Source organism: Muscardinus avellanarius (assembly GCF_963383645.1).
Source record: "Muscardinus avellanarius genome assembly, chromosome: 11".
Lineage (NCBI taxonomy): Eukaryota > Metazoa > Chordata > Mammalia > Rodentia > Gliridae > Muscardinus > Muscardinus avellanarius.
In genome coordinates this window covers 57,190,647-57,216,670 of record NC_137797.1, presented here as the reverse complement: position 1 = coordinate 57,216,670, position 26,024 = coordinate 57,190,647, and the positions used below count along the sequence as shown (strand labels likewise).

Here is a 26,024-nt window from a genome sequence, read left to right as displayed (position 1 = left end):
CCAGCGAGGCTGGCTTCCAACCTACACAATCCTCCTGTCTCAGCCTCCCAAGTGCGGAGATTACAAGCGTGCGCCACCACACCCGGTGTTGAACAGATACCAATTTTGCAGTGACACTGATATTTGAATAATTTAACAAACTTTTAAAGCAACCAAGATAAAAATGTTTCAAGAAGTAAGAGCAAACACTTTTGAAATGAATAGAAAGTCTCATCAAAGATATAGAGGATATAAAGAACCAAATGAAAATTTTGAAACTGAAAATACAATAGTTGATGTGTGTGTGTGTGGGGGGGTGTTGGGTATTGAACCCAGTGACATTTCTATATCAGAGCTATGCCCTATTTTATTTTGTATTTGGAAATAGGGCCTCACTACATTGCTGAGGCTGACTTCATACTTGGAATTCTCTTGTCTCAACCTCCCAAGTACTGGGATTCCAAGTGTATAGCACCATTCCTGGCAAGCTGAATATTTTAAAAGTCACTATATAGGCTAAATAACAGAAGGGAGGTAATAGAGGAAAGAATCAATGAATTTCAAGTTCACTGAACAACAGTCCAATCTGAACAACACAGAGGGGAAAAAGGTTGAAATAAAAGAAATAACAGAGTCTGGGGACCTTTAGGATATTTAAATCTAACATTGTGTTGGCATTTCTGGAGGAGAAAGAGTATAATGCAGAAAAATTACATATATATACATATATATAATTTATATATATACATATATATACGTATATATATATACGTATATATATAATATTATATTTCTGCAAGAAAACTCCCCAAATTTAGCAAATGACATAAACCTACACATTCAAGAAGTTTATCAACATCAAACTAGATGAATTCAAAGAAGTCCACACTCAATGCATCATAATAAAACTTAAAATTAAAGATAAAGAAAATGTACTGAGAGTAGCCAGTAAAATAATAACACATTACCTATTGCTAACATCAGTTCAAGTGACTGTGGGATTTTCACCCATTAAATACTACCAGCACCTCACAGTCTTGACAACCAAAACTGTTTTCAGACATTGCCAAGTCTTTTCTGCAAGACAAACTAGCCCTAGTTGAGAAATACTTACCTAAAGTAACTGAGCCCTCCATCCTAACAGATTTTTTAAAAAGAAATGTTCCAGTTTGGTTTGTTTCTCAAGCATAGAGTTTGTTAATTCTCATAAAAAGGAATAAAAATATTGTTCAGTACCAGATTTGTTCAGGTTCAGTTATTCCTAAGAGGCCAGTACTTAATCACATTTATTTTCAAAGAGCCATAGATACATTCTTCTCATCCAAGAAGGAAGTTGCTGCCTTAAGAAAGGAATTCAGGAGGCGAGAACATTCCTACCGTATGTTGAGATGTCTGCAGTTGGGATCAACACATTCTAAAGCAACCTAAGAACAGTATTCTGGTTACTGGCCAAGGTTTCTTACCAGTAGAAGAATATGTTTCATTCTTCATGGCAGGATTCTAAAAGCTTCCCAGCAGCTGCAAGAAATGCCATATTGGGGGAGATTGCATAGATAGCAAATATTTGAATTAAGAAACACTTGTGATACCTTGGATTATAGCAGCCAAAAATATGCATTTGCAGAACAGATACTGAATATGGCTGTCAGATTTATTTTAGTACCTTTTCAATCTCAGTCAAAGAAAAAAATATTTTCTTATTAGCAGAAAAGGAGTTCAATAGAAAGGAGAAATTTTGCCAATGAATTGCTTTGTCGATCAGCCTAGAAATAAAATATTTTGACACTGGATATAAGAACTGTGTAGATTGAGGAAAACCAGCAGTGGTCAGTAATTAATAGCAAATAAATACACATGCCATTTTTACTTTTTAAACTTTAATAGTTTGAAGTAAACACATCGGACCATAATTGGTTGGTACAGTGGCTTGGATTGAATAAGCATTATCTCTTTAGGTTTAAAGATGGAAATTTCTGTCATCTACTAAGATAATGAATTTTTATCATTCAACAAGTCCCAATCATTCTGCTGAAACATCTGACACATTCCTGGTAACTTCAGCATGGGTTTAGACTGGCTCACAAAACAGAACCATTGCACATGACTGCAAGCCACTAAGAAGTGTGTGTTGTCTCATAATCTTCCCAAGATCCTAGCCTCCATCCCTTGAAGTACAAAGAAAGTGCACCTAATGCCTCTAGCTGCAGAACAATGAGCTTGCCTTGCCTGGGAGGCAAGAATTGACTCTGATTTCTTTAAAGTGTGTCATAGAAGGAATAGTTCAAGCTGTTGGGAATATTTAGTACAGAAAAGTATTAGCTAAGACTCTACAGCTGTCTTCAAATATTTGAAGACCTTTAACATAGAAGACAGTATAGGCACACTGACTCTATGAGGCTACTGGAGTTAAGACTGCTTGGTACAACTTAAGTGGAGACAGGTTTCACTATCTCCTAAAGCAGAACTTTTAGCAGTTGTGCAGTGTGAGTCAGCAACGGCTTTCTCAAAATTAAGAATTCTGCTTTGTTGTAGCTTTGTTGTAGCTTTTCTCTGGAGCAGACTTTATCTTCCTTCATAGAGTATCACAAACTCAACTGAGTTTTCCAAAACATAAATTTTAACTTAGATTGAATGGACTATCAGAGACATTCTGATTTGAACATTGGTATGAGTAGATCATTTTTTATTAATATTTAGAAAAGCAGTGATTTCACAAGATAAAAATGAGCATTTGATGTTAAGCTGATAAAAACATCACAATGATAAGTGCGAAATGTTTCTTATGTGCCAGGCACTGTTAAGCACATAACAATGGGCACTTTGTTTAGTCCTCATAACTTCCCTACAAGTATCTACTATAATCTTCATTTTACATATGAGAAAACAGCTCAGAGAAGATAAAGATATTTATATTGCCTGACACTGAGACTATCTTGAAGGCTTAGGGCTGTTTTCCCCCTCTTTCAAATAGGCCGTCATTCATTCCATCTGCATTTTCCTGACCACCACAAGTGTTTTCTCTTTGGGTTTGTTTCTTTTTGTTTGTTTGTTTAATTTCTCTGGTTATATTCAGTGTGTCAAGTTCTTAATGAAAAGGACACGAACTCCACTGGAATTTCTTTTTTTTTTCCTTTTTTTGTGGTACTGGGGATGGAACCCAGGGGCATTCTACCTCTGAGCTACACCCCTAACCACATTTTTTAGTTCTTTATTTTGAAACAGGGTCTCACTAAATTGCAGAGGGCCTCACTAAGTAGCTGAGGCTGGCTGCAAACCCGGATCCTCCTATTTCAGCTTCCCAAGTACTGAGATTACAAGTGTGCCCCATCGTGCCTGGCTTAACTTTGCCTTCAGTTGCACATCCATATATGTATAAGCTGAGATTTGAACCCAGGCACTCTGACTCCAGAGTCTGCAGCCTTAGCCACTGTGCTTCTCCCAACTTCTTGGAATTTCTTTTTCTCCTCCTTATTTACCTTTACTTATACAGCCATTGTTAGGTCAATAGCCTGATTAATCAACTGTTGTTCTGAGATGGTGCTAATAGGCTAAATGTCAATCTTTAAAGGAAGTTTGTGACATTGGTTAAATTGATGAAGATGAACAAGTTTGGAAAACAAAAATGTGAGGGGGTTGGTTTACAAGTTATATAGGGATGTATTGATTAAATTGTTTGAATAAGCATCATCCAAACTGGATTGCAATTGTTTTGCTTACCTCTCATACAGATTATAAAGCCACATTTCTATTCTTGACACCTAGATGATACTCAGGAAGACCAGGTGGGAACAGGTGGATGCATGAGTGAGTAGGTGAATGAATTAATTTATCTCAGTATCTCAAAGAGTCTCCACTTAGTAAGGATAATTTTTAAATAAGCACATCTTCTTACTTTTTTTTTTATAGATAGTCCCTGGGTTTCTCTTGCCAGAATGCTAGTTAAGACTAAGGTCTTGGGCTTCCTACACAACATGATGTAGTGTGCTTTGCCACAGAATATGCTCCTGACCCCAGCCAACTATGCCATCAGTATGAGCTTTTTAGTTGCCTTTGGGTGCCGAGTGGCTGAGGCTCTCTGCACAATTACAGCTGTTACATGAGAGAAAGCCTTCTGACTTTACTAAGAATTTAGTAGACTCAGGTTCATGTACTAAAGAAAATGTATTAGGGAAATCATAAAATAATTACTAAGAAAGTGGAGTTATGAAATTTTTATAAAGTTCAGCATGTTCAGAAATAGTCTGAAAATATATTTCTGATTTTTTAGTCAATGATTTCACAGACTGAACCAGTATATTATAATTCATTCCAATTTTAGTTCAGTACATTTATTTATATCAGCCACTGAGAATTTACACTTATTGATTATTCTTTAGTGAAACTGAAAAGGTATTTTCAATATACTGCCATTTTGAATAAATAACCCTACCATGAAAAATGTGTTTCTTGAAGAGTTGAATAAATGAAAGATGAAAATAGGATTTTAAATTTCGGTCTTGGGCTATTAAATGTTCAAGTCGACTTTATCCCTTTCACCTTGTCACTTATGGACTAAACACAGGTGTAGTAGACCAAAATTTTCCCTGTACTATGTCATAGTCTGCATTTACCTACCAATTATATTAGCAACTATTCTAGGAGATGCCCCCCTCCACATTTCTCTTCGGGATTAAGGGTTGTCTTGTTTCAAAAATGAAGCTCTAATGCCCCGTATCTATGATTCTTATTTTCTCACACTTTCTAGTGGCATGGAGTTTTGTCTAAAATTATTGATTGTGCCAGCCGTGGTGGCGTACACCTATAATCCTATTCATTGGGAGGCTGAAACAGGAATATCATAGTCTTGAGGCTAGCCTCAACAATTTAGCGAGGCCCTCAGCAACTTAGAAATATCCTGTTTCAAAATAAAAGGTAAAAAGAGCTTGGGGTTGGCCAGGTTAATTCTTGTGATCCCAGTACTTAGGAGTATGAAATGAGGGATCCCAGGTTCACAGCCAGACTCTACGATTTAGCAAAACTCTCAGCAACTTAGCGAGATCCTATTTGAAAACAAAAACTAAAATCAGTATTGTGGTGTCTCTTATTGTGGTATATCTCAGAGATATAATGCCACAGAGTTTAAATCCCAGCACCACAAAGATAAAAGGGGATGTGGAGGAGGTTGGGGATATAACTCAGATATAAAATGTCCCTGGGTTCAATCTCTGGTACTATTTTTAAAAATCGCCTTCTTGGGATAGAGTGGATTATAGAGTAGACTGCAAAACTAATTCTAGGAGCCGATATTTAGTTTTGATTTTAATAAGTATAAAGCCCTGAAAGATAGAAGGTAAGCATGCAGAAACACTGTTCATATTATCCAGAAATGAGGCTCAGTCCATTAAACTCAACCCAACTTTTACCACTGGGTATTTGGAAGAAGCTGTTTTCTGAGTGTACTTGAATTAAAAGACTCTGTTATTATACAGACACATACTCATGAGCTTTGAAAACTTAAAAGCACATACACTGCAGATGTATGGCCTGATCCTTCCACTAAAATTTATATCCAAAACCAACTGACCGTGAGACTCTAAAATCATTTGAAATACTCATTAAATATTTAATCTTGTGTTCCTCTTTCCCTCCTACTCTGATTCAGCATGAGGTCAGGATTCCTTGACTTCAAAATACCACTGCGAGCAGCCAGAAGCCTTCAGAACTAGTCATTTAATCCAACCGCATGGGTCACTTGATTGATTGCTCAATGTGCCCACATGTGGTTGTATTAATTATGCACTTTGTTCTGTTCCCTCTGTCCTTTCTGGGGGATTCCAGGAAGCCAGCCAGCAGGCCTCTTGTTAAAGGTGTGGCCAAGGACCATCCAGTGTGGCTTGTAAGATAGCATTCCTTATAGAAAGCTGTTTTGGCATGATCTAGGGTTTGAGTTGGTCCCCCAGGGGTTCTTGTGTTGGAGGCTTGGTCCTCAGTGTGTCACTGTGAGAGGACATGGACCTTTAAGAGGTGGAGCCTAGTGGGAGGTTCTTAGGTCATTGTGAGAGCCACCCTCAGAAGGGATGAAGGTATCTCTCATAAGATCCCTGAGTTCTCCTAAGAGCAGATTGTTATAAGAGCAAGCCCAAGCACTGAATCACTCCCTGGCAAAGTGGTCTCTTTTCCTCATGCACTCCTGCCTTGTGACACCATCCACCATGAGATCCTGACCAGAGCTGAGCAATGCCAGTGTCACATCCTTGAACCTATAGAACTGTGGGCCAAATAAACTTTTTTTCTTAATAAAGTTACCTGGCCGCGGGTGTTTGTTTGTTTGTTTGTTTGTTTCACCATCGCATCAAAAATCGGGCTGCTACAGCCTGCCTGCTTCTTCTGTGAGGCTGAACTCTGGAGAGCACAAGCTAGGCTTGAATCAACTAACTCTGGGTGCCATTCATTCCGTACACATCTATCTGGCACCTACAGTGTGCCAAGTACCAGGTGGGCCCTAGGAATACAAAGAAGATTAGGATGTGGTCCCTGCTCTCAGCAAAACTCTCTATGAGGCAAAAAAGAAATGTGATAGGCATAATAATAATAGTTTGTATTAAATGCTTAATATGGCCCATCTCAATAAAAACCCCTGTGATATACAGACTATTCAGCATCTCCTTTTTGCCTGTGAGAAAACAAAGCTATTTAACTTACACACAGCCTATAACAAGGTATTTTGAACACAGGCAGTTCAGTTTAGAGTTTGAACTCTTAATCACTAAATTATACAGCATATGGTAGTGATAACCAGGTGTATTATAAAATCCCGATAAAAAGAGGATCTAGTTTTACTCTGAGGGGCAAGGTGAACTCACGGGTTTTCACAGAGTAGCATGTAGGATTGCATCAGGTATAGGAAAGAAAGGAGAATCCAGGCAGGGGAAACAGCCCAGGAAAGCATGGGGATGTGAAAACTGGACCAGGAGTTTCTCTACAGCTATGCTATACTTCAGACTCAGATGGAATATGTGTCTACCACACAATTATGTATTTTTTTTGGGGGGTACAGTTACTTTTTCAATGGTAAAATTTTCTATTGGTGCATTGTAGTCATACATCTTAATGGATTACAAGATGGTAGAGGTTTATGTAGGTTATACTTGTAAAAAGAATTATAACTCACCATCCATTGCTTATTTAGAATTCTGGACTTCCATATATAGTCAATACTTTCTTGTGTTTTAGGTAGGAGGAGAACAGAGAAATCAAAAATTGGGGAAAGCCCATCTTGAATGTTAACATCACGGATAGTCTTTATTCTTGTTTTATATTTGCACTAAGAATTTAACATGACAATTCTTCTCTTTATCTTTTGTTTTTTATAGTATTTTGTTGTAAATTTTGACTTTATTATTTTAATATTCATTTTATACTTTAAATATATAAATAATTATTGCATGTATGGTAAACTTATATTTCAATACTGATGATATAAAGAATTTAAATCATAAAAATTAAATGGGCATGGTGGTGCACATTTGTATTTTTTTATTTTTATTTTTTTATTGGTGCACTGCATTCATACATCATAATGGGATAAAAAAAAATGTGTGCAGACATACATGCACATATCGCCCAGTTAGTCCCTACCCCCACAGCACTCCCTTCCCCTCCCTCCTTCCCATGCTTGGCTTAGTGGTTGACATCTAATATTATAGCAATTTATCCAAAATTAACAATGATAATCTTACATAACAGATTCATTTGTCTGATATCAAACTTTTGATCACTTAGAGATAACATTTCAATATTTCTTTTTGCTTTCTTTCTTACCAGACGATTTTTTTCTTTTTTTTTTTTTAAGGTGAAACTATCATATTTTTTTTTAGAAAAAAAAATCTCTCCTAGTATTAAATATGAACTCTAAATACCCAAAACAATCTCGAAAAAGAACAAAGCTAGAAGACGTACATTTTCTGATTTCAAACCTTGTAAAGCTACAGTAATTGAAACAGTGTAGTACTGCTATAAAAGCAGATATATAAACCAGTGGAGTAAAATAAAAAGCCTAGAAATAAATTCTTCCATATATGGTCAAGTTATTTTTTACAAGGTTTCCAAGAACATTTGGTGAAGAAAATAATGACCATTTCACTAAATATTGTTGAAAAATAATAATTACATGAAAAAGAATAAAATTGGACCCTTACCTAACACCATATACAAATATTAACTCAAAATAGATAAAGACCTAAATGTAAATCTTAAGACTATAAACTTTTAGATGAAAACCTGGGTCTTAACACTTCACAACATTGAAATTGGCAGTGATTTCTTGGATATGATTTCAAAGGCACAGGCAACAACAGAATAAACAAACAAACTTGCTAAAAAATAAGAAAAATATTGTACATTCAAAGACAATGTAAGCAGAGCTAAAAGTTACTGATAGAATGGGACAAAATATTTCCAAATGCTATATCTGAAGGTATATTAATATTCCAAATAGAAATCCTAAAAATTAGCAACAATAAAAGCAAACAATACAATTTAGAAATAGGTAAAAGACTAAAATAAATAATGAATCTCCAAAGATTTTAACCAATAAACACATGAATATATTCTTCTTTGCTTAGTTTTCTACTGGATAGAGAATCTTGTTTCTCTGGTTCTGGTGTGTATTACCTATTTCTTCTTTGTAGTTAATCTCTTTATTTTCTCTAGCATTGGACTTGAAGACATAAATTCCTTCAGTTTCTTTTTGTCATGGAAGCTTCTTATTTCCCCATCTAATTTGAAAGATAGTTTTTCTGGGTAGGAAATTTTTGGCTGGAAGTTGTTTTCTTTCAGAGTTTAAAATATGTTACTCCAAGCCCTTCTGGCTTTCATGACTTGGTTTGGGAAGTCTGGAGTGATTCTAATTGGTTTGCCTCTGAATGTCACTTGGCCTTTTGCTTTTGTTGCCTTTAAGATTCTCTGCTTGGCTTCCACATTGGTCATTTTGACAATTATGTGGCGTGGGGATCCTGTTCTCAGATCCTGTCTAAAGGGAGTTCTATAAGTTTCCTGGACCTGTGTATCAACCTCTTGCTCTATGTTTGGAAAATTTTCTGCTATTATTTCTTTGAAGATATTATTGATCCCTTTGGTTTCACCTTCTTTTCCCTCCTCTATTCCAATTATTCTTAGGTTAGCTCTCTTAAAATGGGCCCATATTTCTTCAATGTCAGATTCCTGCTGTCTGATTTTTTTTTCTAAGTTATAAATTATGCATTCATTTTGGAGTGATCCTCTTCTAGGAGCGAGATTCTATTCTCCATGTGGTCTAATCAATTGTTAATACTTTGAATTGAGAACTTTACCTCAATTATTGCATCCTTTATTTCTTTTAGACACTCTCTAAATTCTTTTTGAAGTTCATGTATTATTTCTACAGTTATATTCCTGATTTGATCTTCTGGAGATCTCTGAATTTCTGTGTTATCAGGTTCTGATAATATGGGTTTTGGGGCATGTATTGCTCTATTGTTGTTCCTCTTTCCCATGATTTCAGAAGTTTGTGCCTTCCCTGGGTCACTACGACTTCACTTAGTGTGCTCTGTATCTCGAGTCTGTTGTACTCTCACCTGCCACTACTCCTTTACTGGGTTGTATTGCCAAGTGTCAGACCCAGGGAATTAATTGAGGCTGCGCGAGACCGTGGGGGTGTCGGGCTGGGTGTTTTCCCACAGGGAGCTGCGACTAGGGTGTGGTTTCTCTGCCACCACTACTCCTTCACTGGGTTGAACTGCAAAATCTCAGACCCAAGGAGATTATCAAAGTCCCTGGGAGTGCAGTACAGGGATTTCTCCTTTAGGGGCCGCAATTTCACTCACAGTTATTGTGCGTGTTTATCAGGAGCTGTTGAGGGCGCAGTGAACTCGCTGTTGCTGCTGGCAATATGGCGCTGCTGCCACACCCTCAGCCATGAGGCTGGCATTTTTCTTTTCTGGTTTTGAGCTCCATTCTGAGTCCCTGGATGGCATGATGAGCTTGACCACTGGGAGTTTTAGATGTTCTTTGCGCTGAAAGAACTGCTGAATTACACCCGAATGATCCGCAGCCGCTCACTTCAGCTCCTTGTTTACCTTTCCTCTCTGGATCCTGGTGCTGTAAGGGAAGATGGTGCTGACGCAGCTCTGCTGCTGCATTGCGGGCTTGATTTCTGGTCTCTGGTTGTTCTTCTAGTCTTTTTTTTTTCTCTGTCCCTTGTGTTTACATTTTTTATTTCTCTGCTAATGGCGTTTTCTGGCTATGAAAAGCATTGATTTTGTGGCAATAGAGATCGAGTTTTAGCAGGGCTTGTAAACGTTGCTTTTCTCGGTTGCCATCTTCCCAGAAGTCCACACATTTGTAATTCCAGTACTTGGAGGCTGAGACAGGAGGATCACAGGTTCACAGCTAGCCTCAGCAACTTAGTGAGTCCCTCCACAATTTAGTTAGACCCTGTTTCAAAGTAAAATATAAATAGGGCTGAGGGTGTAAAATAAAATAGACATAAAATAGCTTGGTGGTACAACACATCTGGGTTCAATTCCTAGTACCCAAAAGAAGCATAAACATTGGTAGAATTTAATGAATAGACTATTGGTGGAAAATAGGGGAAATACTGGAAACCATAATATAAGAATAGTTAGTGTACATTCATTTGGGTAGTTACTGTGAATCAAATTAGAGTGGTTTTGAAAAGTATAAAATACATCAAAATTATGATAGCTAAAAAAGCAGAATAGAAGAATATACTTGATTGCAATGGAATGATTACTGCTTAAGACCCATGTGTAGGTAAACAAACTTGAAAATATACAAAATCATAATGATGGTCTTTTGTCCATTTGTTCTCAATTTTTTCAATATTCTTCAACATACTCAATTCACTTTCATAATGGGTAGAGATAAAAACTTTGGGCTTATATTTGAAATTGCTGAAAGGCAAAAGTATCAGTAATAATAATTAGAAATAGATTTGGAATTTAACTCTGGGTTTATATACTGGAAAAAAATGTTAACTAAATTGAAGTTACCTGTTTTCCTTCTTGGCTCAGAATCTTAATGAAAAATATTAGAAACTTTACTATCATTTCAATTTTAGAAGGCCCATGTTACTTTTCAACTCTGTATCTGAAACATTGAGAAATCCTCCTTTTCTTCTCTATATACAAGTCACTTTAATCAGCAAATCTCAAATGATATAAGCAATACTTCAAACCCATCCTGTTTTTATTTCTATAGCTCTGCAGTATAATTTGAAGTCAGGGTGATGACTCCTGCATAGTTCTTATTGCTGAGAAATTCCTTGGCTATTCTGGATTTTTTTGTTTCTCTATATGATATTTATGATGGATTTTTCTAGGTCTGTGAAGGATCACATTGGTATTTTAATAGAGATTTCATTGACTATCTAGATTACTTTTGGTAAAATAGCCATTTTGATAATGTTTATTGTGCCTATTCAAGAGTAAGGGAGCACTTTCCATCTTCTGAGATCTTACTCTATTAATTTTCATTGTAGAAGTCTTTTGCCTCCTTGGTTATGTTTATTTCTAGGTATTTTATTGGTTTTTAGGTTATTGTGAATGGAATTGCTTTCTGTATTTCTTTCTCAGTGAATTCATGGTTGGCATATAGAAAAACTATTGGATTTTTTTTAACAAACACACAAACCAATGGAACAGAAAAGAAGATACAGAAACAAATTCACACACTTTAGCCAACTGATTTTAAATAAAGGTGCCACACACATACATTGGAAAAAAGAAAGACTTTTCAACAAATAGCGTTGGGAAAACTTATTATCCCGTTGTAGAAAAATGGAACTAAATCTTTGCTTCTCACCTTGCACAAGAGTCAACTCAAAATGGACCAAAGACCTGAAAGTTAGACCAGAGATTTTGAAGCTACTTGAGGAGGGCATAGGTCCAAAACTCCAATATAGAGGCACAGGGAGAAACTTCCTCAACAAGACCTCCAAAGTTCAGTAAATTTAAATAATAATTAATAAATAGGATGACATCAAATTAAAAAGTTTCTTCTTATCAAAGGAAACCATCAAGAGTCTAAAGAGAGTCTATAGAATGGGAGTTTTTTGGCCAGTTATTCCTCTGATAGACTAATATTTAGAATATACAAACAACTTAAAAGACTTTACAATAAAAAATTAACCCAATCAAGAAATGGGCAATTGAATTGAACAGACACTTTACAAAAGAAGAAATACAAATAGCCAGTAGATACATGAAAACATATTCAACATCATTAGCAATCAGAGTGATGAAAATCAAAACTACACTGAGATTCCATCTAACCCCAATCAGAATGGCAATCATCAAGAAGTTAAAAAAATAGATTTTGGTGAGAATGTCGGGAACCTGTAACTCTTCTACATTATTGTTGAGATTGCAAATTAGTTCATCTGCTGTGGAGATCAATGTGGAGATGCCTCAGAAAACTGAGAATGGACCCACCATATGATCCAGCTATAGCATTCCTGGGTATCTTTCTAAAGAGGTTGAAACCAGAGAACTACAGTAATATATGCATACCCATGTTCATAGCAGCACAAACAATAGCAAAATTTATGGAGCCAACCTAGATGTCCTTCAACAGATAGATGGATTACAAAATTATGGAATATCCACTCAATGGAATTCTATTCAGCAATAAAGAACAAAATTATGTCTTTTGTAAAAAAAAAAAAAGGAAGGACCTAGAGAACACTATGTTAAGTGAGATTAACCAGTCACAGAAACTGAAGGCTCCTACTGGAGCCTAGCTCCTTAATGGCCTCTTTCATGGGTTATATTTATCATACCATGTTGGCTTCAGAAATCATCTGTTTCCTAATGTGTGTTTCATTAATTCTTTCAATATCACTAGTACCGTCCCCAAGAAAATGGAACATGGGTAGGTAATTTTAGTATATGTATAAGAAGGAGTTAGAAACACAGGAAATGCTGCAACACAATACTTTGGGGCCTTAACAGCAGATACCTGGAAGAATCCAAAGACCCAAAGAAGAGGGACCTCAAAATCAAATCTAACAGTTTCTGTTCCATGGATGTTAATGGAATGTGTGCCATAGAGACCAAAGGAAAGGAAAAGATGATGTGGCCATTACAAATAATGTCTGGGGAAAACATTAATTTTTTTTTACAGGTCTGGGGATGTAACCCAGGGGCATTCAACCTCTGAGCTACACCCCCTGCACTATTTTTTATTCTTTATTTTGAAACAGGGTCTCACTAAGTCACAGAGGGCCTCACTAAGTACCTGAGGCTGTCCACAAACCGCGATCCATTGGTCTCAGTCTCACAAATGCTGGGATTACAAGCATGTGCCACCATGCCCAGCTTGGGGAAAACATTAAATAACTATAACATTTATGAAATTACTGTGTGTTAGTGACCATCTTAAGGGCTACGTATATTTTGTCTCATTGATACTTAAAATAACACCATGAGTGGGTTCCCTCACTGTACACATTTTACAGACCAGGATACTGAGATAGAGGGAGGGAGATCCAATATCTTTCAGACTTCAGTCTAGCTTTTCTTGCTTTTAAGCATTATGTTATACTGTCTTGCTGACAAACAATATATTTCAGGACCCCTGGGGAAAGGTTGAAAGAAAAATGTAAGTGTATGCTTAGCAGAGGGCAGTCTGCCTGTGATACCAGATTTCTTTTACCTCATTACCTCAAGTCCTGTAGAATATGGAGCATACAAAGAATCGTCTTGCTTATTCTAAGACATTTGGCCTCAGGTACTGTGGAGAACACTTATGACCACAAACCTAAATCTTTAATCTGACCTTAAATATTTTTGGTTTGAGGTTAATTGAATCTAAGGGATTTTTTTGTCATCATTGTTATTGTTCTGAAATCTTAGCCAAGAAATGTTTTCTTTCGGGGCCTGCTACCTGAAATGTGGGTAGCAGACTAGAGTTACTTGGTGGCCTTTGATCCCATTAGAGAGTTCTAAATCGGTACCCTGGATCCTTGAGTGAAACGTGATATTAAAATAACACCCAGCTGAAGTCACAGGAGACTGTAGTGTAATGTATACGTTCAGAATAACCAAGTTTAAGGGAAATAAAATGAGTTCCACTTGGCTTCATTTGCCCGCTGGTGGCTTTCCTTTCACTCTGGGGTGATTCTTAGCCCCACAGCCTCACATATAAGGGACATAGCAAGAAGCAAGACTTAAAATCCCTGAGTCAAATTTAGAGATTTCAGAAAGTAGTAGAACTGGGCAAATAGGAGCACAGTCCTCAGTACTTTGAGGAAAACCCAGTGCTGATGAACTTGAATCTTTTACAGTTTAGGTTCTTCTCTGATGTCATCTCCCCACAGTGTCTTATCTTCCAGGAACCTTCCATTCGTCACCTTTGGCCTGGTGTTCGCAGATAGACTCGGTTTCATCTGAGTCCTACTATTTCCGTAAGGGTGGTCTGTGGCCCTTCCCTTCTGCCCTTTCAGCAGTGGCTGCAGACACCACAGCAAAGGCAGGAACTGTGTCAACTAGTGCATGCACGCGGCATTTCAGCTTGCTCTTGGTTTCATTTAGCAAGTATTTGTTTGAAGCTTCTTAAATATCCAAACAAGGCCAAGGCTGGCTGGAACCTACATCATGAGCCTAGGCAAGAGTGTTTTACATGCAGATTGTTGTTGTTGTTGGGGTTTTGTGGTTGTCTTAAGTTGCTAGGGGTCTCTCTAAGTTGCTGAGGCTGTCCTCAAACATGCAATCTTCCTGTCTCAGCCTCCCAAGTATTGGTAGTATAGGAGTGTGCCCCATGTCTGGCTTGAAAGGGCTTTCTTAATATTATAATCAGTCAAATTGTTATTTTGGACAGGGAGAATTAATTCCCCCTCTCTTGGTTTCTAACTTACTTAGCTTTTAGAGAATCACAGTGCAAAATTCCATTGTGAGGATACTGAGGAGGGAGAGACTAGATGCTTGAGTTCATCTGTAATGACTTCAGTCCTGCAGCTCAACTTCTAAACAAGCAGAAGGCTTTCCTTGCTCACTTTCTCTTTCTGATAGTCTGATATGGATGGCAGGGGAGCCATCCAGGGTATACACTGATTTGCTTCTGTCTAGCCTGTGGAGACCATCTGTACACATTGTTTAATAAAGGGACATTTGGTTGGAGATGTTTATTACATCAGGGACACGGGAGTTTTTTATTATGTTATATATATAAAATCTTTCTATTTCTAACCAGTGGGCTTTTTAAGATAGAAGTAATTTAGGAGCAAGTTTCTGTTACGCTTTTAAAATATTCTTTCTTAATTACTTCTTAATTACAGAGCAAAGAGATTGCATTCCAACTTCATGAGGATTTAATGAAGGTTCTTAATGAGCTTTACACGGTAAGTACATAATCTTTTTTGCAAGAATTTGTGGTTTAGATTTCTGGTTTGCGGGAACACTGATCATTTTAGAACTCTGCAAGACAGAGTGTGAGTAGATGTTGGTTTGGTTGAAATATGGGTCCAGGTTGAGACGTGGCTAGTACCATATTCTTTTGTCACTCCCTCCTAACTTGGAAAGACTGTACATACAAATACAAATATAGACATAATTAGCATACTCCATTAAGAAATGTAATTAGTGTACTCCACTAAGAAACTGGAGTACTGGTGTCTCAGTAGACATCAATATGACATTTTTTAGCTGGTTGTATTATATGGGAATCTGTACATATATTCAATTCCATAATGTTTTGTTTAAAACCTGTTGCCATTTGAGGACTTGAGAAACTTAGAAGTTGCTTTATTCTGGGTACTTTAATCCTTCCCCCAACTTCAGTTCAATTAATTTTGAGTGAACAACTTAGTATATTAATATTACTTTGTTGTGAATGTATTTTTCTTCCTTGTGATAATTTGCTGTTCTAAAAAATTATATTTTATTTAGAGTACCTCATATAATCATAGGAAATAAATAATTTAAAGTTACTTTAAAGAGGAATTACTAGGGATTAGGGGATGCGAGGGGAGGTTAGAGTTTGGTGTGGGTAGAAGATGGTTGTGATCAATGCACCATGTTATATGTATGGTAACATCACAGTGAATCTCCTTGATTTGTACAGTTAATGTGTGTCAAATTATAATGAAAATAAAATAAAGCTATTTTTAAAAACTAATACCAATGATGTTGCAAGTTGGAATGAGCAACATGCCATGTAAATATTTTTTATACTTAATAATCATATTTTTAAATACAAATTCCTCTTAGAGGCATATGGGCACTTTTCTTTTAATAGAAAATAACATAACAAGAAATTAGTATTATTAATTTGTACTAATGACAAACATATTACATTTTTATTATTCAAAATTTCTTGAAATTTTCCCTAATGAAAAATTAAAACTGAAACATATTAAAATATGATTCTTGATTAAGAGCTGCATTTGTTCCTTAAAAATTCATGTGTGTGAAATGTAATTTAGCAAATTACATTTTTAATGCTCTCTTGATTGACACTTGCTAATTAAAAGAATCTATAAATTAAACTTCTGAATGATATATTTATAAATTGAACTTTCTACTTTTTATATGTGTATGATAAATCTGTATTTTTATAGCACACATTTATTGCATCTATACTTATGAACTGAATTGATGGCTTCTGTATGTTGATTTCCTTCAGAAACTTCATTTTGCATCAACCTGCAAATGTCTCGTGTTAAAAGGCATATTCATATGCCAAATACCTAAAACTGTTAAGCTTTTGGTTATAAAGTCGAATTGCCTTCCATACTTTATATAATTTGTTATTTTCTGATAACCCAAGATATCAAATTTCTAGAAGCTTTATAATGTAAAAGTTAACTGAGCATTGTGCCTCTGAAACTTCCAAAGGAAAGCAAACAGAAATTCTATGTTGTCTTTCATTTTAAAATAAGGAATTCACGGTACTTTCCTTGTGGGTCTCTTTGGTTGGGCATTGATTTATCTAGAAATATAAACTGAACCCTAATACTTTAAAAAATAATTCCGCTGGTTGTCATAACATCCTGGATACTGCTCCTGTTCTGAAGCTAGCCCTGCTGTGCAGTCACAGAACACCATGGTGCACTTGCTCATTGGATACAAGAAGAGCCATGAGCCCTGGATCTTCAGTGAAACTTCTAGATCCATTCTATCAACTGGATTTAAGACATTTAGCAGTCTCTGCATAGTTAGGTCAAGTTCGCTGACGCTTCCTCAAAATTCTAATCAGCATCAGTGTGAAAGCCTGAAGGAGCTAGATTCTAGGAAAGGCTACTGGAGTTTGAGTGACCCTGTCAAAGCATCAGTGGAGCAATTAAGGAACAGAGGAGATATACAATGTGGTTTTAATTATGACCTCTCTGTAGATCACATTGAGCTTCTGGGGGAAAAAATTTACTTTAACCAGACAGCATACCCATCTAAGGCTAGAGGTCAAGTTCAATGGAGAAAGAGTTTCATTCTCTTGAATTTTCTACTTTTTATATGTGTATGATAAATCTGTATTTTTATAGCGCACATTTGTTGCATCTATACTTATGAACTGAATTGATGGCTTTTGTATGTTGGTTTTCCTTCAGAAACTTCATTTGCATATCTCTCTCTCTCTCTCTCTCTCTCTCTCTCTCTCTCTCTCTCTCTCTCATTTCTCTGAAAGGAGATGCTGGTTTTTCTGGTTTTCAATCTCCTTGTACTTGATGTTCAGATACTCAAACCCTGTCTTGTTCAGATGAAATCTATGCATTATACCTACCAATTTCACACCAAATAGAGTAAAGGCAAGATGCATTTAAACAGTGGGTCACAGTTTAAAGGAGTAAGGTTTAGGTTTCTTATTCAACAAATGACTAGCATTTTGCTCAGTCAATGCTTACATTGTATATAGCATTCAGAATGATTTATGATGTAATATAATTGCTGAAGTAATATATAAACCATCCCGCCTCCAGAAATTGATGAGGCTGTTTAATTGCCTTGCCAGACAAATATTCACTCCTCACTCTCAACCCTGGACACTCCTTCATATTGTCAGTAAACTGAATAAGTATATTAACTTCTTTATACTAGTATAATATCTTAAGTTACAGTCACCTTTAGTGGAGGTGACAATCTTATGCAAAGTCTTCCTTACTGCAAAATATGGCTCCCACAGCAGTTGTTGATATTCCAGTTTTGTCTCCAATTAAATACAGATGCCGATGAAGACAAATATGAAATATTTCATGATCACTTGTACTTTATTTATTTATTTATTTATTTATTTATTTATTTATTTATTGTGGTACTGGGGTTCCTGGAAGCCCTTCTACCTCCAGGCTACACTCCCAGACCAATTTTTTTATTTTTGGAAACAGGGTCTCTTAAGCCAGTGCGGCTGGCTTGGAACCTGCGCTATCCTCCTGTCTCCGCCTCCCAAGCGCAGGGATTACAAGCGTGCACCACCACGCCCGGCGCTCACTTGTACTTTAGAGTGAACTGTCTTTGATCAGTTCCTGTTGTGTGGATGATGTGATAGATGTGATGATATAATAGCGTATTGGATATGTGATAGATACAGCTTGAAGCCCTGGACTTCTGAGCAGGAGAAAGAGAAAATTGGCATCTGAGTAGCTTCTGAAAGGGGAAGAAAGGCATCCAAGGCTTGCAGCTCCCTTTAAATATTTTTGCATAACATTGCCTTTATTTGTACAAAGGCCTCAAAATGGTTTCAAGCCTCCATGTGGATGTTTAACCTACCACCAGGAACAAAGCAATTAAGATTATTCTGGCTTTGAATAACAAAGGTATTCAATGGCAAGAACAAGTAGATGTTTATATTATCTCCAAAGACTGGCAACCCAGGGCTGGTGTGGAGATTACATAAAGCCATTCAAAAATCAGGCTGTTCCTAATGCACAGTTCAGAGAATCAGAGAAACGCAAGTGTAACATTTGTCCTTATAATTCAATGTGGTTTTTAGAGCACCACCCATTACCTCTGCATTCCTGGAAATAGAACGGAAAAAGGGAAGAGTGTTGGACCTTTGTCTTTCAAGGAGACTTGATGCAAGGGAGTCTGGAAATTATAACTTTTAGCAAGGCAACTTATTGCTCACCAGGTGACTAAAGTGGGAATTCTGTTCATTTGAAAGAGAAGGGAGGTTATTTAAAAGTAACTTGTCATGACGGCCAGAGTAGCTAACATTTATCGCATGCTATGGCATATAAAGTAGTTATTGCACTAAGCACACTACTGATATTATCTGGAGTAAAGCAGTGTTGCTACCAGGTGTTTACTCTCATTAATCCTCACTCTTAGATGAGGAACCTAAGCAATCAGAGGGGCTTGCCCTCAATTGTCTAAGATATAGGAAAATGGGATGTCGAGATCAGGTCAGGTTCTAGAGACCATGTCCTTTACTGTCTTTGAGTTCTATTGCTATAGTTTTGGGGAACCATGTTCTAAATGAGATATCTAAATGTCAATGTTTCCACCATAACCCAAAGCAATTAAGCAGCTTGTCACCTGCTTATTTGTATTTTTTAAGAATCAACAGCATGCCGGGCATGGTGGCGCACGCTTGTAATCCCCACCCTTGGGAGGCTGAGACAGGAGGATTGCGCAGGTTCGAAGCCAGCCTCAGCTACTAAGTGAGGCTCTTAGCAACTTAGTGAGACCCTGTTTCCAAATGAAATATAAAATAGGTCTGGGAGTATAGCCTGGAGGTAGAAAGCCTCTGGGTTTCACCCCCAGTACCACCAAAAAAAAGAAAAAAAAGACTCAACAACATTGTTATTGTAACAACGCTGTAAGTAAAAACTGAACATATGGGCTCAGTGTCAACCTGTACTTCTCAGGAATGAGAGTTTAAATATCTAGCAGATGGACTGCACTGGGCCCGAAAGTGAAAGGGTAAACCAAGATCCTCAAATTTCCTTTCTGAGTCAAATCTGCTAATTCACTTCCTTTAGAGCTGAACATTTGAAAGAGAGCTAAAGGGTAAAATTTGCAAGTTTGGGAGTTTGGTTAAGAAACCAAGGGGAGTGATACACTATAAAATGCCAGCTCTAGGAATTGCCAGTTGTATGGCCTGGGAAGTCACTGATCCCCTCTGGGAATAAGGGTTGATATTAGTCTGGGCTCCCCAGAAAAATAGAACCATTGGTGTGTGTGTGTGTGTGTGTGTGTGTGTGTGTGTGTGTACAAAGTAATGTATTTTAAGGAGTTAGCTCTCACAGTTGTAGAGGATGGATAGAGACCCAAGAGAGTCAATGGTGTAAGTTCCAGTCCAAGCCTGAATTCAAAAAAGCAATGCAGCTTGAAGATCATTACCGGAGAGAGCAAATCCATTCTTACTCAGCCCTTTCGTTCAATGCAGGCTATTGGTAGATTGCCCATAAGGCCCACCTGAGAAGGGCAATCTGCTTTCCTTGGTCTACAGATTCAGATGTTAATCTCATCCAGAAGCACCTTCACATACACATCCAGAATCCTGTTTGACCAATTAGACACCTAAAGTTGACAGATTAAAATCAGCCACCATAGCCTCTGATAAGGCATCAGACAAAGGGCAAGGGGCTGTGTCACTTTCTGCCTGCATGAGACCGTCTCAGTTTCTGCACTGTAAAGTGGAAATCATAACAATACCCAAGTCTGAGGGAGTATAAGGAGTAAATGTTATGAAGACAATTCATTCAACATACATTTTTGAATGCCTTCTGTGTCGGGCACTACTTGATATACTGGCAATGCAGCTATCAATAAAAACAGACCAAGAACTTTCTAGCAAGGCTTTTATATTCCAGTAAGGAGAGAGAGATGGTAAACAAGACATAATATAGCAGATTTAAGTATAAAAAAGATAAAGCTGAGTTAATACAGATAAATCATCCAGAACAGTGCCTAGCACATAGAAAATGCTTACTAAATGCTTAGTCTCATTTTCATAGTAATTGTCTTCTTCATTATCAGTGGAATGGGGATGGTAATGACCCCCTGTCTGCTTCACAGTAAGTACAGAGATTAGGGCTGATGTCAACAGAAATTACAGATAGGGATTTATGTATGTGTGGTATATACCATACATATACATATTACATACATACATTAAAATTAGCCATCATAGCTTCTGATAAGGCATCAGAAAAGGGAATATATATATATATATATATATATGCATGCCCATATACATACATACATACACACATGTACACATATGTGCATACTGTCTGAAATGCTTGGGACCAGAAATATTTCAGATAGAATTTTTCAGATTTTGAAGTATTTGCACAGACATTACTGACTGAACCTCTTTAATCCAAAAATCCAAAATCTGAAATGTTCTACAACCCAAATATTTGAGCATCATGTCAGGACCCAAGAAGTCTCGGGTTTCAGATTTTGTATTTTCACATTAGGGTTTCTGAGCCTGTTTGTTTATTTGTTTTTCTGTCTTTTTTTTTTTTTTTTTGCTGCAGTAGATATTTATGCAGAAAGAACAGGGAAAATAACTACCCTAAGAAAACTGAGTCCACAGTAAGTGTTCATAGGGCTGTGCTTGGGGGAGGGAGTAAAAGACAAAACAGAGATAAATGATGACACAAAAGGTTAGAAAGAGTATTCATAACAAAATTTTCCTTCAATCAGCCCAGTAAAGGGTTCCTCATGAAACAATCATTTAAGGCGCTAAGCTTGTTCCAATACCAAAATCTCAAAAGGTTGTGTATTTTTAAAATTTTAAATTGCAATTTGCCATCTATTCATATTTTTTACCTTATCTAGACCTTACAGCATTTTAGAAAACAAAGGGTTTACTGTCCTCAGTAAGTTCATTCTAATAGAGATTAACACAAAAATCATGATAAATACACATGAAATTGATTGCTAATTGCATATCATTGATTATCGCACTCTCTGTGCATCTGTGGCACACATGGCCAGCCAGACTCAAGAGGTAATCCATTCTAAGGTCCATTAAATCACAAGGAAAAGTACTGAGAAAATAAGGATCTATCCAACCTTCAGCATCAGACAAGCACATTTTCCCTTCATTTTTCACAGTGGCTCTATGAGGCAGGTATCCCTAATTCCAGTTTACAATTAGGAACTGGGATTCTGAAGAATTGGTTGAGGACCACACCAACAGTAAATGACAGTAAATGTCCAACCAAAATCCGCACCCGGTTCTGTTCCCAACGCCCGTCAATTCCCACTGGATCGCTGGCCTAGAGAAGGCTGTGCAGAGGAGGAGAGAGGGAACCGGGGTAAAGCCAGATCTGAAGAATAGGTGGAATTCGCAGGCAAAACACTTTTTACTTATAAAACCTGATCCAGCTTCCCAGACTATTACATGGGTTACAAAATGGGCAGGCTTCACCCATTTGGCTTAAATAATATGTTACAGTTATTTTGGATGCCTCTTAAAGATGGAACCTTTCCTTTAGCTTTAATGTTACACATGTCAACATAGTCAGGTATGTGCTCATATGCAGTGATTATGGCTACTCGGCCCATTCACCTTGGCTCTCTTTCTTCTGAGACTAACACGGATTTGCTATCAAATGTAAATGGTGGATAGGAGCTGTTTCTGGTACCACCCCAGAGGCAGCTCAGCATCGTGTACAAGGAGCTATTTGGCAGAGTTGCCAACAAACACAGAATCCACCTTGGCCTTTCCAGATTTAAAACATTTCTCTCTTAAAAAGGATTAAAATAAAAAGACCTGCTTATTTTTTAGAGGGAAGATGCTGTTTAGTATTTAAGCCTTTCCTTGAAAACACATCCTCAGAGGACAGTAGAGGACAGCTTTGTCTGGCTCTGAGCCTCCCACAAGCCAGGAGCTCCTCTATATAGCAGAAACAAGCCCAAGGCAAGGTCTGAAAGTCATTCTGAAAGAGTCCAAGACACTTGCCACCTCCTATCAGAAGATATATTTCTGGGTGAGTCTCAAAGAGGGTTGTTTTTTGTTGTTGTTGTTGTTAAGTATTTATTTTAGCTCCAGGGCATTTTGAGTATTTGAAATATATATTTCTACAGTGAAAATAAAAATGCATTCCTTTGAGATGGACTACAAAAAGGACTGAAATCTCAGAACCAAACAATGAACAAAGAGACATAGAGTAAAGGATATGTTAAAAAAAAAAAAAGCTTTCATATGTAGATACCTTTTAGCATCTATCCTGCTAATTAATGATGCCAACACCTGCTTGAACTTTTCATTTTCTTAATGAGATTGAAGAATTAGTTGTAGTTATAGTTAGTGTTTTCAAACCACAAATAGGACTGTCTTTGGTTTTTTGTTTGATTATTTGTTTATTAGAAATTTTGTTTTGTTTTTCGCTCTTTTTGATACTGGGGGTTGAACCTAGGAGCATTCTACCTCTGAGCTCCACCCCCAGAAAGGCTATCTTTTATAAGTGAGCAGTATGAACTCACCTCTCCCTACCAGAAACAAAATTATTTGGCTGAGAAATGAAAAGCTGTTTATATTAATTTATTAACCAAAAAATTCCAGAGAAGATTTCATACTAAGAATCTTTGTCACCAAAGAATTTTATCAAAACTATTACATTCTAAAAAATAGTATTATAACTACTTTTTGCAATACTGGGGATTGAAGCCGGGGACATTCTACCTCTGAGCTACACTCCCAGCCCTATTTTTTATTCTTTATTTTGAAACAGTTTCTCACTAAGTAGCTGAGACTGGCTGCAAAACTATATCCTTCTGCCTCATCCTCCCAAATACTGGGATTAGAAGCATGCACCACCATGCTAGGCTGTACTATAACTTTTAAATTATTGAAATGCTTTAGCCGGGCGCTTGTAATCCCAGCATTTGGGAGGCTGAGACTAGAGGATCCAGTTTGCGGACAGCCTCAGCTACTTAGTGAGGCCCTCTGCAACTCAGTGAGACCCGGTTTCAAAATAAAGAATAAAAAATTGGGCAGGGGTTGTAGCTCAGAGGTCAAATGCCCCTGGGTTCCATCCCCAGACCCGAAAAAAAAGAAAAAAAAAAGAAAAAGAAATGCTTTAATGACAAGCATTTTAACCAAATTGATTTGGCTTTATTAAGTAATTAGGGTCCTTAGCTTTGTTTATTCACCTTATACATATGTGTGTATAGTATATATGGTTTAAATATAATATTAAATACGTAAATATATATATGTCATATATATAAGATAAATTATAAATATATAAACACGATAAATTATGGGCATTTTCTCTAGACTTACTATCTTCAAATGGACCAGAAATGTTGACAAGTAGACATGTAAAAAAAAAAAATCATTGAAAGGAAATAAAGTTCTAAATCAATTGTACCAGGTGATTCAATTAAATTCTCCCAACCTACAGGATTATTTGAATATAATACTGCCTTAGGCTTATAAAATTTTAGCTCTAAATGGGCCTTTAGAAATTATTAAATTAACCTCTTCATTTTGGAAGAATATCACAAAACCCAGAGACAGAAAATGATTCACTAAAGTTATAGACCTCATTTGTGGCCAGGTTGCAAGTGAAACTTAGGCTTCATTTTGATTCAGAAGAGTAAGCAGATTCCTGGGAGGTGTGTGCTGCTATGCCGGGAACTTCAGGTGCGAACAATCAGCTCAGGAGGCTTTCAGGGTAGCTGAAGTGCTACAAGGACATGGTAGCAGCTAGCCTATTTTAAGTGTTTTACATAATCAGCTCTTTAAATTCCTGCAGCGGCCCTATGAGGCAGGTGAGATACAGAAATCTGGGGTGCCTGGCCCAAGATCACACAACTAGGAAATCTCTGACCAGGCCCACTTACTGTACTTCTGTTGTATTAGTGGTTACAACATAAAACAGACCGTTCCAGCTGGCCTGGGTTCTGCATCTGTGGATTCAACCAGCCACAGATAAAAGTACTCTTTAAAAAATAGTCTCTCTACTGAATGTGTACAAGTTCTCTGTTCTCATCATTACTTCCTGAACAACACAGTATGCTATTTACACTGTATTTGGTATTCCTCATCATCTAGGGATGATGTAAAGTATACAGGGGGGTTGTGTAGGTTATATGCAAATACTATGCCATTTTATATTAGGGTCCGTGTGTCCGCACACAGATTTTGGTATCTGTGAGGGGTCATGGAAACATTCCCCAGTGGATACTGAGAGACAGCTGTTACAAACCAACAATGAGGTTCAGGCAAAGGACTTTGGGGATCCAAAGAGAGACGCATATATTGAGGACTGAGAAAATCATAGCAAGGAAAGGGTCTGAAAACGGACTTCCAAGGACAGTGGGGCTTTCAGTAAGAGGAGAGATGGGAGGGGGGTAAAGGATCAAGCAGAAGGAGCAGCCTGAGCCCGGGCATAGAGTGCAGTCATAGAAGCATGAGGTACAGTCATAGAACTCTCCAGGGCCCCCTCAAGGGAGAAAATCAAGACTTAACTGGTTTCAAGACAGTTGCTAAAGTGAGCCTTTAAGAAACATAGGTAAAAAAATAAAATAGATAAACAGTCAAAAACTATCTTAAAATTCAAAGAGCTTTCTTGTACAGATTAGTAAACGCCCCTTGTTTTTCTTCTTCTGTTTAATAAATGAATTAAGAAGAATTCATTTTGAAGCATAGAGGATATATCTGAAATTCTAAACTATTATTCATCGAAAGAAAAGGATTCCACGCCAGTTTCCCTTTTAGTCAAAGCTGCAATTTCAAGGGTGTGAGGCTTTTATGATTTTAAGATTCCAAGTATCTTATGTCCTCTGTTTAAATATTTTATGTGCTGAACCTTGTAATTTAAGTGTCTAATACACACATGAAACATTGAAGATGTGTGAAACAGTTCTCAAAAAGAGAACTAATTTTTTTTTTTTTTTTTTTTTTTTTTTTTTGTCATTACTAGGAATTGAACCCAGGGACATTCTACCTCCGAGCCACACACCCAGCCCTATTTTTCATTCTTTTTTTTTTTTTTTTTTTGCAGGTCTGGGGATGGAACCCAGGGGCATTCGACCTCCAAGCTACACCCCCTGCCCTATTTTTTATTCTTTATTTTGAAACAGGGTTTCACTAAGTTGCAGAGGGCC

The 26,024-nt window shown here is 37.1% G+C and overlaps 1 protein-coding gene across 2 annotated transcripts in view; it reads left to right on the top strand.

The window, feature by feature from the left end:
* The window catches only part of SRGAP1 (SLIT-ROBO Rho GTPase activating protein 1), a gene marked incomplete at both ends in the record, with an annotated part of 316,091 nt that overhangs the window by 178,641 nt on the left and 111,426 nt on the right, over positions 1-26,024 (top strand). For both annotated transcript variants that reach the window (XM_080706566.1, XM_080706565.1), the window contains one exon: positions 15,293-15,355. In XM_080706566.1, the coding sequence (XP_080562692.1) occupies positions 15,293-15,355 (63 nt within the window). The remainder of the gene's footprint in view (positions 1-15,292; positions 15,356-26,024) is intronic.